Source organism: Pseudophryne corroboree, chromosome 2 (assembly GCF_028390025.1).
Source record: "Pseudophryne corroboree isolate aPseCor3 chromosome 2, aPseCor3.hap2, whole genome shotgun sequence".
Classification (NCBI taxonomy): Eukaryota; Metazoa; Chordata; class Amphibia; order Anura; family Myobatrachidae; genus Pseudophryne; species Pseudophryne corroboree.
This window is the reverse complement of record NC_086445.1, coordinates 885,071,398-885,086,861: the sequence shown is the minus strand read 5'-3', so window position 1 is coordinate 885,086,861 and position 15,464 is coordinate 885,071,398. Positions and strand designations below refer to the sequence as shown.

Sequence of the window (15,464 nt, the reverse complement as noted above, 5' to 3'; positions counted from 1 at the left end):
TTACTGAGAGGGAGATCTAGGAAGGGGATGGGGGTATAATTTATGTCATGTGTAAAGGGCATTACAGTGTGGCATAATGTGTAAGAGGCATTACAGTGTGGCATAATGTGCATAAGGGCACTACTATGGCACCAAAATGTCTAGTTATGGCTCTGCTCTAACATTAAAGTTTAAATTTATGCACAATCCCATTTGAGTAGACCAATTATTTCATTGTGAACATTGTGGTGGTGTGGGGTGCCCCAGCTCCCACTGTGCACTGATGGAGATAGGACAGACCATTGCAGATTATTGTTATACAGTATATGTATATATATATATTTGCAATTATGCACTAGCAGTTTTCTTTCACAAGAAGGCAGTTACATGTATGATCATTTTGATTTATTCTGTGTTATTTGTTAGTACCTGAGATATTGAAGGGGCCTGGGTGGATCAGTTTCACTTTCTCAGTTACAAGCAGTAGAGTGAGGTCCATGTAATCAGCCGCCCGAATTGCATTTCTGCTTATTGCCACGGGTTGCTTGAAGAATGCCATTAGATCACTTGGACTTACAGTTTCTCTCTTCATGCGAGACTTCAAACTAAAGTGACAGGCTACACATTAGTTATTGGTTGACAATTATTACTTAACACACGGTATATAGTATTTTATTATTCAAAGCCCTACATACAAATTAAATCTACAAATTATAGCGTAAGATATGACTAGGCCCAGAGCGGTGAAAAAGACCTCATAAGAAAATTTATAGCATACCTCAACACTGCCCAAATTACAGGTCTGCATTTTCCCATGTGCATAGTTGCCGACTTTCTATCTAGATGTCAGTACAGCAATGGGAGATACTGGGGGCGTGGCTTGGCATACTGTGTGGGGAGACACGGTGCGTTTAAAGAGACTGTGGGTGGGTGAGGTGGCTTCACGATTGTGTCATCACATAGCCACGACCCCCGCTATGCAATGCCAAGATAACCAGCACTTTACAGAGGAGGCATAGCTATGATGATGCAAATCAGCAGAAATCGCATTTTCAGCCAACCAGCCTGCCCACTTTAGTAAATAAGTGGGCGGCTGGCAAAGTGCGTGCAGATCCAGTGCTACCCAATTTTTGGGAACCTCCTGGTCGTTCCAGGCGAGTAGGCAAGTATTCCCATATGACATACCTTGTAACTGACACGATATTGTCAGGTCAGTCCTGCTCTTTGGGCACTATCCCACCATTTCAACCATGGACTGCAGTGTGCCACAGAAGGGAAAGGTTGGGAGGGAGCTCTCTTACAGCTACTCTGCATAGCATCCAGGCACTATACAGAGAGGGTGGAGGCATCCCAACAGCTTGTGGAGCAATTGGCACACACCCAGCACCAGTGGCATAACTTGAGAGTGGTGTGCCCAGGTGCAAAAGTACAATTTGGGACCCCCTCCCCCAGACCAACCCAAGCTCATAATATGCCACACAGCAGTGAGTGACAGGAAGAGGCAGAGGGAGGCAGATGGAAAAAACACAAGGCAAGGGGAACCAGAGGGTGTCAGTGGAATGCTGAGGGAGGCAGAGAGTGACAGGGGGAGACAGTGGGTTACAAGGGGAGACAGTGGGTGATAGGGTACAAGCCAATGCCCTGTGTGATGTGGAGAACAGGAGGCATGTACCTTGGTGGGGACAGGAACACCAAGGCCTCTGCTCTGTCCATGACAGGGGGCCCCGATCCTTGTGCTTTCCTGAGTTTGACACTCAGGGGCAGATTTATTAAGCCTGGTGAAGTGATAAAGTGTAAGGTGATAAAGCACCAGCCAGTCAGCTTCTGTCATTTTTCAAACCTAGCCTGTAACATGGAAGTTAGGAGTTGATTGGCTGGTGCTTTATCACCTTCCACTTTATCACTTCACCAGGCTTAATAAACCTGCCCTCATTCAGGCAGACTCTGATAGTGCCAGTTGCAAGGGCAGTAGAGAGCCTGGATGGGCCCAAGTACTTTTCAGGGGGTGTGGCCTAATCACAGGAGGTGTGGCCAAGCACCCTTAGAAAAAGACAGAAAAAATTGTATTTTAAGCTCCTCACTGGCCACACTGCAGCCCAGCACACCACAATGTGTGGTTGACTGATGAGAAGAACTGCAGCTGCTGCTGCTAGGTAAGGGGGAAGGGGGGACCAGGGCCCAATGCCGTAACTAGACATTTTAGTGCTGTGTGCAAGAAACGGCACCCCACCCCCCTTATGTAAAGCAGGGGCAGTGCGCGCCGTAGGGGCATGTCAAAAATATAGGGGCGTGACTTCATGGGGAAGGGGTGTGGCCACAAAATAATACCAATTCATATTACGGTGCACAGTAGTCTCCTTTATTCAAATTACGCGGCACATTAGCACCACTACACCAAATAGAGCACCTTTTACACATTACGGCAGGTAGAGTCCCCTTTTACACATTACGGCAGACAGAGTCCAACTTTTTGCACATTACGGCAGACAGATTCCCCTTTTTACACATTACGGCAGACAGAGTCCACCTTTTACACATTATGGCAGACAGAGTCCCCCTTTTAACACATTACGGCAGACAGTCCCCCTTCTTACACATTACGACAGGCAGAAACCCCTTTTTACACATTTTGGCGGACAGCATCCCCTTTTTACACATTACGGCGGACAGCGTACCCTTTTTACACATTACAGCGGACAGCGTCCCCTTTTTACACATTTCGGCAGACAGAGTCCCCTTTTTACACATTTCGGCGGACAGCATCCCCTTTTTACACATTTCGGCGGACAGCATCCCCTTTTTACACATTACGGCAGACAGTGTCCCCTTTTTACACATTATGGCAGACAGAGTCCACCTTTTTACACATTACGGCTGACAGTCAGTTTGACTCATTACAATGCCGCAGACTAAAGTCCCCTTGGAATGCGGATGCGGCCAGTTGCGCCCTCAGGGCGACTGCACTGTGTGCACACATATAGTTATGGCCCTGCCTGGGTCCCCAGTGGGCCCCTCCATCAGACATAGGCCCAGGTAAGTAGTACCCCCTCCCCCCTCTTGTCGCCACTGCCAGTTACACCGGTTGTGGGCTGCATTTAATTCACAGTAGTGAATCAGAAAAACTGTACAGCTGTCTGTTAATTAGAGGCAGTAAGTAACTGTGATCATCAGCACTGATAGGTGGCAAGACTCCTCTATCTGTCCAGCACACAAAAGGTCAGCCTTACCTACCAAAGGTAAGAGGCAGGTTCCTCAGGCAGTGGGGTCCATTCTGTTCTCTGCACTGGGCAATATCCAACATTTTCAAAATGGTCTGCGGGGGTTCAGGGTATAACTCATTGCTGGTCTGGGCAGCAGTGGGCCCCCCTTGGTAGTTCTGCCTCTGCCCAGTGTGACAAAAGAAGGAGGCATGATGCATGGCCATGCTCACATAGGGCCGTGCACTGGGGGCATGGTGCATGGCATTTTAATGTGTGCATTTCTTCCAATGTCCCTCCTCATCGATACAAATATTGAGAGTTATGCATGTGACGTATGTCCCATTCAGTACTGCTCTGCATAATACCAAATGGGTGGTTAGAAGAGAGTAAAGAGGAAGTGTTCAGTGCTAGACACACACGCACCCTATTGTGACAGGGCCACATCTGCTGGGGAGACAGTCAATATACCGGCACCGGAATCCCGACACAAGCTACAATACTGGCGGTCGGAGTCCTGACCGCAGGCTGTTTCCTCCACTTGGGTGGTCACCTCCCAAGGGGGAAAAGAATCCTGTGGCGACCTATGGTCACCACCGTGCCCAAAGCATGGCGAGCCCAATGAGCCCACAAGGGGAACACGCTGCTTAAGCTGCTTATGTTAGAGCTCATTCATATGTCTATGTTAAACACACTCATGGATTGGCCTGTAGGCTGGCTGAGCATTGCGTCATCATCTTACAATACTGTTTTGTCATGTATGGCTGTATGCATACAAATCTATCATCTATGATTAATTGCAAGTAGAATATATTTATTCTGCAGCAGGGTACACAGGTTTCCACAGGGAAACATCAGGGTGTACAGTGGACCTTGACACAGAAGCACCAACAGGCTAAAGCTTTAGCTGTCCCAGGATGCATAGGGGCCTCCTCTACATACCCCCCTCTAGGCACTGAGAGCTCAGTTTCAAGTTGGTGTCATCTAACAGGAGGGCTGCACTGGGCAGCCCTCAAAAGCTTTTTCTAAGAAGATTTTTCTGGCTGTGCTGTCAGTGCTGAATGTCAGAGTGACATTCAGCGCTGCAGCTCCATCACCTCCCAAGCGGCATCGCATACTCCCGCTGGCCTGGTTCCCGGATACTTGCAATGGAGACGTCACGGCTTAGGCAAAGAGTCGCAGACTACTCTCCTGGTTCGCATGGCCGCTACAGGGAGGAGGTATGAGGGTCCCCCAGGTGGGATCCGCCGCTAAATCGCATTACGTCTGCGACCTAGGGAGGTGGGTCGTGGCACTGGCATGGACATTGTCACTGGGCAGGGACCCCAGGGTGTTGGAGCGCAGGTCGGGTGTCTTAACACCACATTTAATAAGGCTCACTAGTACCTGGTGTAGAAGTTCAGCATAGGGAAGGCGGCGCTTGACCTGTAGCCCCTCCCCCATCCCAGGGCGCCATCTCCTCGCAGATTACCTGCCCTGGAGCTGCCTCACACTCTCCCTCACTCCCTGACTGAGACACTGAGCGCCATCTTCACAGCATAGCTGCAGCAGGTCTCTGGGATTGCAGGGCAAGGTCTCCCTTGTAAAGCCACCTGTATACAGCTATACTTTACAAACACTTAAGTATCCTACATGTGTTGAGACAGCATTAGTTGAGAAAGAGTTTACCTTACAGAATATATCATATGAGTATTCTGATATATACTACGGTCACTGACCGCGCTGTGATATATCTACTATATAAAAGTGAAAATGTGTCCTTCTGTCTGTCTTTCTATACAAATCCACAGTTTACAAGCGAAGATTGTGAAATTTGGCATATGAGCGTATTAAAACACACCGGGGGCAACTAAAAAAATTAGAAATCACTAGGAACCCTAGGGGGCGGGACAGCAGCACAGAGTATATCAGGAGACAGCATAACTCCGGAATTGCTGGACCCATGTAAATTGGTACACAAATGACTTACAAGCTGGGAACAAACACTGGGGGAAAGAGGGGAAAGACACCCCTAGCACCCCTAGGGGTGAAGCAGCAGCGCAGAGTTTTTCAGCAGACAGCATAACTCTGGAATGCCTGGAGTAATTTACACCAAATTTGCTACACAAATGACTTACACTCTGGGAACAAACACTGTGGGGTAACACACCACTAGCACTCCTAGGGGTGGGCCAGCAGCACAGACTATATCAGGACATGCATGATATGTCAGTAATGACAGGGCTGCATGTGACAGGGCCAGTGACATGATGTGAGGAGGGGAGTGCAGGTAGCACAAACCCACACACTGACATTTATATAGTGGAAGTAGCATGGTCCCCCAGCAGCACAGAGTATATCAGGAGACACATAATGTGCTGCGCTATATAAGAAACAGTAAAAAAAAGCTCATTTCACAGGCCCACTGACATGATGTGAGGAGTGGAATGGAGGCAGCAGGAAGCCACAGACTGAGAGTTATATAGTGGGAAGAGCAGGGTCCCTGGGGTACCAAAAACGGGTCCGGCCACTGCACAAAGTGCCTCAGGAAAGCAAGATATGCCTATATACTAGATCTCCAACCAATGTAAATTAACAAACAACTATCATTTGCATTTATGATCCTCATCCCGTAGTAAAACACGGGTATTCAGCTATCTATAATGTTATTTATACTGTGTGTTTAATATTTACATTTATTTTTGTAAACAGACATTTTTAAAATCCCAGGCAACACTGGGTACTCCAGCTAGGACATATATATATACTAGTCCAGTGCAGCTTTATTGTGATCATAATTTCTGCATTGCTTGGGACTGTGTGCCTGTATCTGCTGAGTGGTTTCACTCTCAGTGTTTCCCAGATATAACCGTCAATATATTCTGTACCCTGGGCTAGGTGCATCTGGGTCATATAATATAGTCTTACACAGTATTTATCTATTAAGTATATTCTACTGTGTTACAATCATGTAATACCAGTTTTATCCACAGATATTGTTTTGTCTGGCTTAATCATTCTATAATAGCCCTGTTGTTGCATATATTTCATAATGTCTAACAGAAAAGGCAGTAAATCAGTGGAAGCTCCTGCATCATGCAGAGCATGCTCCAAGGATTTATCTGAGTGGGAAGTGTTGTATGATAGTCTGAGTATTATTTGTCATGCTCCTCCCAGTCAGTCCGCAGCTTCTGCACCTACTCAGGAGCCACCATGGGCTACGTTCACCAACTTGCTGGGTACTCTCGTGGAACACCTAGCGCCCCCTATGGGACCACTTGTGCTACTACCACCACAAATTGTCCCTATGGTTAATTCGCCTTGGGCGGAAAATTTGTCTAACCAACTACAGCAACTAAATCAATCTCTGGTTAGACAGAAAGCTACCCCAGCTTACTCCCATGTCCCTGGGCCCTCTAAGCAGGCTGTTTCCTTATCACAATCTACTATCCTCTCTGATGTTTCATCTGAAGAGGAGGGGGAGCATACAGTCCTGTCAGATACTGAATCTTGTGTTACTGACGAGGATTCTCCCTTACGAATTGATGTCCCTGCCTTGGTGGTTGCTCTTAAGCATATCCTGCAAATAACTGATGAAGAAGATTCCACTACTGTGGAAAATAAAACTGATAAGTTTAAACAGCAGAAGGTGGTTAAAACTATATTACCCCAGTGTGATTATCTAGTGGACATCAGGCGGGAACCCATGTCTAATCCAGGGAAGAAATTTCCTCTGCCTAAATGGGCCTTGGCACGTTATCCTCTCCTTGCAGAGTTGTGTATCAAATCGGAGACCACGTCTTGTGGTGTTGTCCACTCTGCCTATCACCACCGTCACCTTGATGAAGGAGCCAACGGATAAGCATGTGGAGGGATGCCTGAAATCTATATACACCCTTACAGGGACTGTTCATAGACCCACTATTGCTGCATCTTGGGCGGCGAAAGGTATTGAGGCGTGGGTTCAGGTGTTAGAGGAAGAGCTGCCCAAGGATATTTCTGACAGTGCCAGACAATACCTGTCTTACATTACCACCAGCTCCTATTACATTCAGGAGACATTCTCTGAGGTGGGAGTATTGGCAGCCAAGGCGTCGGCTACGTCTGTCCTGGATCGTCGCATACTGTGGTTGAGGTCGTGGAAAGTGGACCTGGACTCCAAAAAGACTTTGGAGGTACTCCCCTTCACTGGGGACATTTTGTTTGGGGAATACCTAAATAAAATTGTGTCTGAATTGGCAGCTGCTAAGACTGGTTTTCTCCCTACGACTAATCCTTCTGCACAGAAGGCAAAAGGTACCACTTTTTGCTAATTTCGGCCTCAATGGAAAGCGAAGGGTCAATCATACCTGAGACAAGCTTGTGCTCCTGAAACTACCAAGCCCAAGGCGAAACAGTCCTGGGCAGCTCGTCAGCCTACTTCCAAACATAACAAGCCTGCTGCATGATGGGGCGGGACTCCCCCTGGGGGACCCGAGGGTGGGAGGCCAACTTTTACAGTTCGCCCATGTCTGGTTAAAGACCACTTAAGATGCGTGGGTACTGGAAGTTGTCTCTCACGGGTACACTGTCTCCTTCAAGAGATGTTCCCCTCTCTAGTTCTGCACTACGGCTCTTCCTGTGGATCCATTAAAGGTGCAAGCTCTAAAAATGGTTGTAAGTACTCTCCTGAGTACAGGAGTGGTGGTGCTGGTACCTCAGTCACAGAGGGGCAGAGGTTACTACTCGACCCTGTTTCTGGTCCCGAAGCTCAATGGGTCTTTCCGGCCTTTAATCAATCTCAAATCTCTGTACAGGTTTGTGAGACTATCAAGGTATCTTATGAAAATATTGTGCTGGCTATGGATATCGGAGACTATATGGTATCCTTGGATATACAGGATGCATATCTGCATATACCTATTGCCATATCGCATCAGCAGTGGTTTGCTATTGGCAACCTTCACTACCAATTCCAGGATCTGCCATTTGGACTGGCTACGGCTCCTCGGATCTTCACCAAGGTCATATCTGTGATGACGGCCCATCTCTGTTGCCAGGGAATCAGAATCCTCCCGTACTTGGACGATTTGCTGATTCTAGCCAATTCCCACAAAGTCCTCCTCAGTCATTTGCACTTGACAGTGGATTTTCTGCAAGCCCATGGATGGCTAATAAAATGGAAAAAGTCCTCGCTGGTCCCGGCTCAGAGCATGGTGCACCTAGGGGCACTCCTGAACACACATAGTCAGAGACTGTTTCTGTCTCCAGACTAAGTCCTGAAGCTTCAGGACAGATAAGACACTTCATTCGTCACCCTCGAGTGTCAATACACTCGGCGATGCAAGTCCTTAGCCTGATGGTGTCGTCTTTTGACATGGTGGAGTACACTCAATTTCACTCTTGTCCCCTACAGTGGTTGGTCCTGTCAAAATCGGATGGCCTACCTCATCAGATCAGGTACCAGATGGTCTTGTTGACTACGAAGGTTCGTCTGTCGCTGTCGTGGTGGCTCCAGGTCCAGCAATTGTGCAGGGGCCATCCATTCTGGATCCCCAATTGGGTCCTGCTGACAATGGACGTCAGTCTATGGGGATGGGGAGCGGTGTTGGAACAACACTCGTTTCAGGGTAATTGGACCAAATAGGAATCACTTCTCCCAATCAACATTCTGGAGCTGAGGGCACTGTTCAAAGCACTAAACCTTGCCTCTAGTACAGAACAGGCCTCTTCAGGTATAGTCAGACAACGCCACCATGGTGGCATTCATAAACCATCAAGGCGGCACGCAAAGCTGCATAGCAATGATGGAAGTGTCAAAAATCCTTTGCTGGGCGGAACACCACCTGCCAGCCATATCGGCAGTGTTCATTCCGGGAAGCAGATTTCCTTAGTTGCCAGGACGTTCACTCCGGAGAATGGAGCCTTCATCCAGAAGTCTTTCAACTCCTGGTGGAAAGGTGTAGACCTGATGGCGTCTTGACACAACTACAAGGTTCCAGTCTTCGGATCAAGGACCAGGCATACACTGGCAGTTCCGTGGAACTTTTGGCTGCCTTACATATTTCCTCTGGTGTCACTCCTGCCCAGGGTACTGCGGAAGTTCAAACAGGAAGGAGGATTGCTAATCCTAGTCGCTCCGGCGTGGCCAAGACAGCATAGGTTCTCAGATCTGCAGGGTCTGTCAACAGGACGTCCCCTTCTACTTCAACAGTATCAAGACCTCCTCGTACAGGGCCCTTGTCTTTATCCGGACCTGGCCAGACTGCCTTTGACGGCGTGGGTCTTGAAGCAACACTCCTGAGGGCCAAAGGATTTACTGAGGTGGTAATTCAAACTATGCTGAAGGCCTGCAAACCGGCCTCTGCCCAGATTTATTACAGGGTTTGGCATACTTATTTCACCTGGTGTGCTGATAAGAACTATGACGCTGGTAGATTTAAGACTTCCAGAATTCTGGCTTTTCTTCAAAGAGGCTTGGACTTAGGTCTTTGTCTGGCCTCCTTCAAGGTTCACATTTCTGCCTTGTCAGTGTGGTTTCAGTGCAAGATTGCCACTATACCTGGTGTTCATACATTCACTCAGGGTGTTCTACGTATTCAGCCTCCCTATGTCCCTCCAGTGGCTCCATGGGATCTATCTTTTGTACTGAAAGCCCTGCAAGAGTCTCCATTTGAACCTCTTGAGTCAGTGGACCTTAATGGCTTACAGCCAAAGTCATGGTCTTGCTGACTATTGCCTCTGCAAGAATGGTGTCGGACTTAGGAGCCTTGTACTATCGTCCACCCTTTCTGATCTTTCACCGTGACCAGGCAGTTCTCCGAACTTGCCCCGGTTATTTACATAAGGTGGTGTCATCATTTCAACTTAACCAAGAGATTGTGGTCCCGGCCTTTATCTCTTCGGACTTGTCAGCCAAAGAACATTCTTTGGATGTGGTAAGGGCTGTCCATATCTACGTCAAGAGAACTGCCTCTATTAGGCTATCTTTGTCCAGTTTGGTTTCCACAAACGTGGCTGGCCTGCGAACCTAGTAAACCATAGCCAGATGGATTAAAATGGTGATTGCACAATTTTATGCGCAGGCTGCGATTAAGGCCCATTCTACTCGGTCTGTTGGACCTTCTTGGACGACCCGACGTGGCGCGTCTGCAGAAAAATTGTGCAAGGCAGCTACGTGGTCCTCAGTGAACACGTTTCTTAGGTACTATGCCTTTGATACCTTTGCCTCCCAGGATGCTTCCTTTGGATGCCGGATTCTCACATCTGCTAAGGCGCGTCCCCTCCCTTGAGGAACTGCTTTAGGTCATCCCCAATGTTTCCCTGTGGAAACTTGTGTACCCTGCTTCAGAAAAGAAGTGTTATGGTAGACTTACCATTGCTAACACTTTTTCTGCGAAGTACACAGGGTTCCACAGGGCCCCCACCCTGACGTACCTTGCTTCTTTGGGTTGTATGGCATAAGCCACTTGTACCGTCTCCTGTCGTTAGTATGTGGTTCTATGTGACTAACTTCTTCCTTCTATCTTGCCTGCTCCTGCATTGGACTGGTTATCGAAAACTGATCTCTCAGTGCCTGGAGACGGGGTTGTAGAGGAGGTCCTATGCATCCTGGAACAGCTAAAGCTTTAGCCTGTTGGTGCCTCTGGATCAAGATCCACTCTACACCCCAATATTTCCCTGTGGAACCCTGTGAACTGAAAAAGTGTTAACAATGGTAAGTCACTTCTTTTTATTTTATGGGGTTGAAGCCGTGGAGTTCTGCAATGAGGTCTTATGCGGGTACAAAAAACTGCTTTGGGCAGCAAAACTGGGCCTGGATATCACTACCAGAATATCAGAGCATCAGAATAAGATTAGATAACAGGTAAGGGCAACTTCTGCATTCAGGTTATTATTGCACTTATAATTTTTTTCTGTCCAGATGCTCAGCTAACAGTTCACCCATACTGTATCTCTCCTTGCCATAGGCTTCCTGGTGCTGCCTACATTGAGCTTACATGGTTCTGGTCTCCGTATAGGCCTTATCGACGAGTCGCTTGGCTTCATTTGCACAGTCTGTGATTATACCACTTTGCAACTCTCCCAGTCCACCTTGTATATATAAAAAAAAAAGAGCACGTAAGATTATAAAACTGTGAGGCTAGGCAGAAAACAGAAAGCAAAACTAACATATAAAGCACAACTAAGGATTGTGTCTTGCTAGTTTTTTTCTCTCAGGGTTTTACTAATGGGGATTTTTTAGCCTTGGTGCTAGTAGTGATTCGGACTCTCCCAAGCTACACCAAAATATAAAATACTATCCTGAAGTCACTCAGGGCGGGATGTATCATGTATCACATGCCAGTTTTCAGAGGCTTGACCACGTCTTTGAGTATAGGTGGTCATTCCGAGTTGTTCGTTCGCTAGCAGTTTTTAGCAGCTGTGCAAACGCTAAGCCGCCGCCCTCTGGGAGTGTATTTTAGCTAAGCAGAAATGCGAACGAAAGGATCGCACAGCGGCTACAAAAAAAAATTGTGCAGTTTCAGAGTAGCTTCAGACCTACTCAGCGCTTGTGATCACTTTAGACCATTCAGTTCCTGTTATGACGTCACGAACACGTCCTGCGTTCGCCCAGCCACGCCTGCATTTTTCCTGGCACGCCTGCAGTTTTCCGAACACTCCCTGAAAACGGTCAGTTGACACCCAGAAACGCCCACTTCATGTCAATCACTCTGCGGCCAGCAGTGCGACTGAAAAGCTTCGCTAGACCTTGTATAAAAATACATCGGCCGTTGTGAAAGTAAGTCGCAGAAGTGTCGCTTTTTTACTTAATCGCAGCGCAGCAAAAATTTTCAGCTAGCGATCAACTCGGATTGACCCCCATAGTGCATCCCGATCTGCTTGTACGCCCCTTTCCCTCCCCTCCTCTCTCTGACAAAAATATCAGATATATGCAAGTCTGCATTAGCGCATGTGCGTGTGTTTGTTACACTTGCCTAGTAACCATGCTACTCCTGTGCAGACTAGATAGACTTCACCTCTAACAGCCACCATTCCCAGTCGTAGTAAATTCACCCGGTACTAGGATGCCACCAGGACTTAATGCAGGTACAAAGAGACAGAACTAGTCGAGCACTGGAGAGTGCTCAAGTGGACAGCAGGGAAAACTTGATGCTGGTTTAGTTTGGGATAGGCAAGTAGATTCTATATGCTGGGGCATTCTTTTGCGATAGATTCAGTTAAATATGTTTAAACTTTATTAGTATGCATTAAAAATAAGGAAACGTCGTCTCTCTGTTCACATATTGCATATTAAAAGAAATTGGGTCAGTATATCACATGTATATATTTTTTATCCATTTAATACAGCACTTGGGAGTACACAATAATGTTTTGAGTGTAAATAACAAGGTTTGTTACCTCCACAAGTTATGATTTTAAGATAAGATTTGTAAAAAATGCAGGGATATGTATCAGCCAGTTCTGTTGTATGGTTAACAATAGTGGGTAACAGAATACCCTGTTAATTATAAATTAATTATGGCTGAATTTATTGATAACACAAGTATTTGTATATATTCTGTTAAAAGTACTGCCAAAGATTAATTTGCGTGGGCAAAGTATTTAAAGGGGGTGTGGTATGGAGGGTCGACCACACTTAGGTCGACAGTGTCTAGTTCGACCAATATTGGTCGACAGTAACTAGGTCGACAGGAATTCTAGGTCAACAGGGTTTCTAGGTCGACATGTTCTAGGTCAACAGGTTGACATGAGTTTTTAAAATAAACTTGGTGTCGTTTTCTTGGAACCCCAATTTGTGCACCGTGTCCCCTCGCCATGCTTCGGGCAAGATGCCGCGTTCCGCTACAGCTGCGCTCGGCACAGGTTACTATTCCCAATCGTAGTCTACGTGGGTCGTTAAGTATGGAAAAATGTTTAAAAAAATATTGTGAAAAACTCATGTTGACCTTTTGAACTGTTGACCTAGAACTTGTCGACCTAGTGACCCTGTCGACCTGGAAACCCTGTTGACCTAGTTACTGTCGACCGATAGCGTTCGACCTAGACATTGTCGACCTAAGCGTGGTCGATCTAGAGACCGGATACCATTTAAAGGTACCTAATCACAATGGTGCATATATACAGTATTTGTATGTTATTGGCTATTACAACACGTACCAGTGTCTTGTAGGTTAATCTATTAGTGATGAGCGGGTTCGGTTCCTCGGAATCCGAACCCCCCCGAACTTCAGCCTTTTTACACGGGTCCGAGGCAGTTTCGAACCTTCCCGCCTTGCTCGGCTAACCCGAGCGCGCCCGAACGTCATCATCCCGCTGTCGGATTCTCGCGAGGCTCGAATTCTATCGCGAGACTCGGATTCTATATAAGGAGCCGCGCGTCGCCGCCATTTTCACACGTGCATTGAGATTGATAGGGAGAGGACGTGGCTGGCGTCCTCTCCGTTTATAGAGAAGAGAGTAGAGAGTTAGAGACACTATTTAGTATTTACTAATTTTGGGGAGCATATTAGGACTGGAGTACTACTACTTGCTGATAGTGTGACCATTCACCACCAGTTTAATTAATCCGTTCTCTGCCTGAAAAAAAACGATACACAGTGTGACACAGTCACATACCATATCTGTGCTCAGCCTCAGTGTGCTGCATCATCATATGTAATACTGTATATCTGACTGTGCTGAGTGCTCACTGCTCACACAGCTTAATTGTGGGGGAGACTGGGGAGCAGTTAGAGCAGGAGTACATAAATAATATATTTTAAGTACAGTGCACACTTTTGCTGCCAGAGTGCTACACTGCCAGTGTGACTGACCAGTGACCACACTGACCACCAGTATATTGTGATTGTCTGCTTAGGACGGAGTACTACTTGCTGATAGTGTGACCAGTGACCAGTGACCGCCACCAGTTTAATTAATCCGTTCTCTGCCTGAAAAAAAAAACGATACACAGTGTGACACAGTAACATACCATATCTGTGCTCAGCCCAGTGTGCTGCATCATATGTAATACTGTATATCATTATCTGACTGTGCTGAGTGCTCACTGTTCACAGAGCTTAATTGTGGGGGAGACTGGGGAGCAGTTATAGCAGGAGTACATATTTTAAGTACAGTGCACACTTTTGCTGCCAGAGTGCCACTGCCAGTGTGACTGACCAGTGACCACAGACCACCAGTATATTGTGATTGTCTGCTGACCACCAGTATATTGTGATTGTCTGCCTGAAAAAGTTAAACACTCGTCGTGTGGTGTTTTTATAAACGCATTCTGCAGACAGTGTCCAGCAGGTCCGTCATTACATAATATATACCTGTCCGGCTGCAGTACTAGTGTGATATATATATATATTTTAATTTTATCTCATTATCATCCAGTCTATATTAGCAGCAGACACAGTACGGTAGTCCACGGCTGTAGCTACCTCTGTGTCGGCAGTCGCTCGTCCATCCATAATTGTATACCACCTACCCGTGGTTTTTTTTTCTATCTTCTTGATACTAGTAGCTTACTTTAGGAGTCTGCAGTGCTGACAGACAGTGTCCAGCAGGTCCGTCATTACATAATATATATACCTGTCCGGCTGCAGTACTAGTGTGATATATATATATATTTTAATTTTATCTCATTATCATCCAGTCTATATTAGCAGCAGACACAGTACGGTAGTCCACGGCTGTAGCTACCTCTGTGTCGGCAGTCGCTCGTCCATCCATAATTGTATACCACCTACCCGTGGTTTTTTTTTTCTATCTTCTTGATACTAGTAGCTTACTTTAGGAGTCTGCAGTGCTGACAGACAGTGTCCAGCAGGTCCGTCATTACATAATATATATACCTGTCCGGCTGCAGTACTAGTGTGATATATATATATATTTTATTTTTATCTCATTATCATCCAGTCTATATTAGCAGCAGACACAGTACGGTAGTCCACGGCTGTAGCTACCTCTGTGTCGGCAGTCGCTCGTCCATCCATAATTGTATACCACCTACCCGTGGTTTTTTTTTCTATCTTCTTGATACTAGTAGCTTACTTTAGGAGTCTGCAGTGCTGACAGACAGTGTCCAGCAGGTCCGTCATTACATAATATATATACCTGTCTGGCTGCAGTACTAGTGTGATATATATATATATTTTAATTTTATCTCATTATCATCCAGTCTATATTAGCAGCAGACACAGTACGGTAGTCCACGGCTGTAGCTACCTCTGTGTCGGCAGTCGCTCGTCCATCCATAAGTATACTAGTATCCATCCATCTCCATTGTTTACCTGAGGTGCCTTTTAGTTGTGCCTATTAAAATATGGAGAACAAAAATGT

The 15,464-nt window shown here is 46.5% G+C and overlaps 1 protein-coding gene across 1 annotated transcript in view; it reads right to left on the bottom strand.

Moving 5' to 3' along the window:
- The window catches only part of LOC135022342 (myeloperoxidase-like), a 73,089-nt gene extending 69,686 nt beyond the window's left edge, over positions 1-3,403 (bottom strand). The window contains exons 1-3 of the mRNA XM_063953307.1: positions 3,211-3,403; positions 1,652-1,754; positions 409-584 (exon numbers count right to left, since the gene is read on the bottom strand). Of these exons, the coding sequence (XP_063809377.1) occupies positions 409-584; positions 1,652-1,754; positions 3,211-3,403 (472 nt within the window). The remainder of the gene's footprint in view (positions 1-408; positions 585-1,651; positions 1,755-3,210) is intronic.
- Between the last annotated feature and the right edge of the window lie 12,061 nt (positions 3,404-15,464).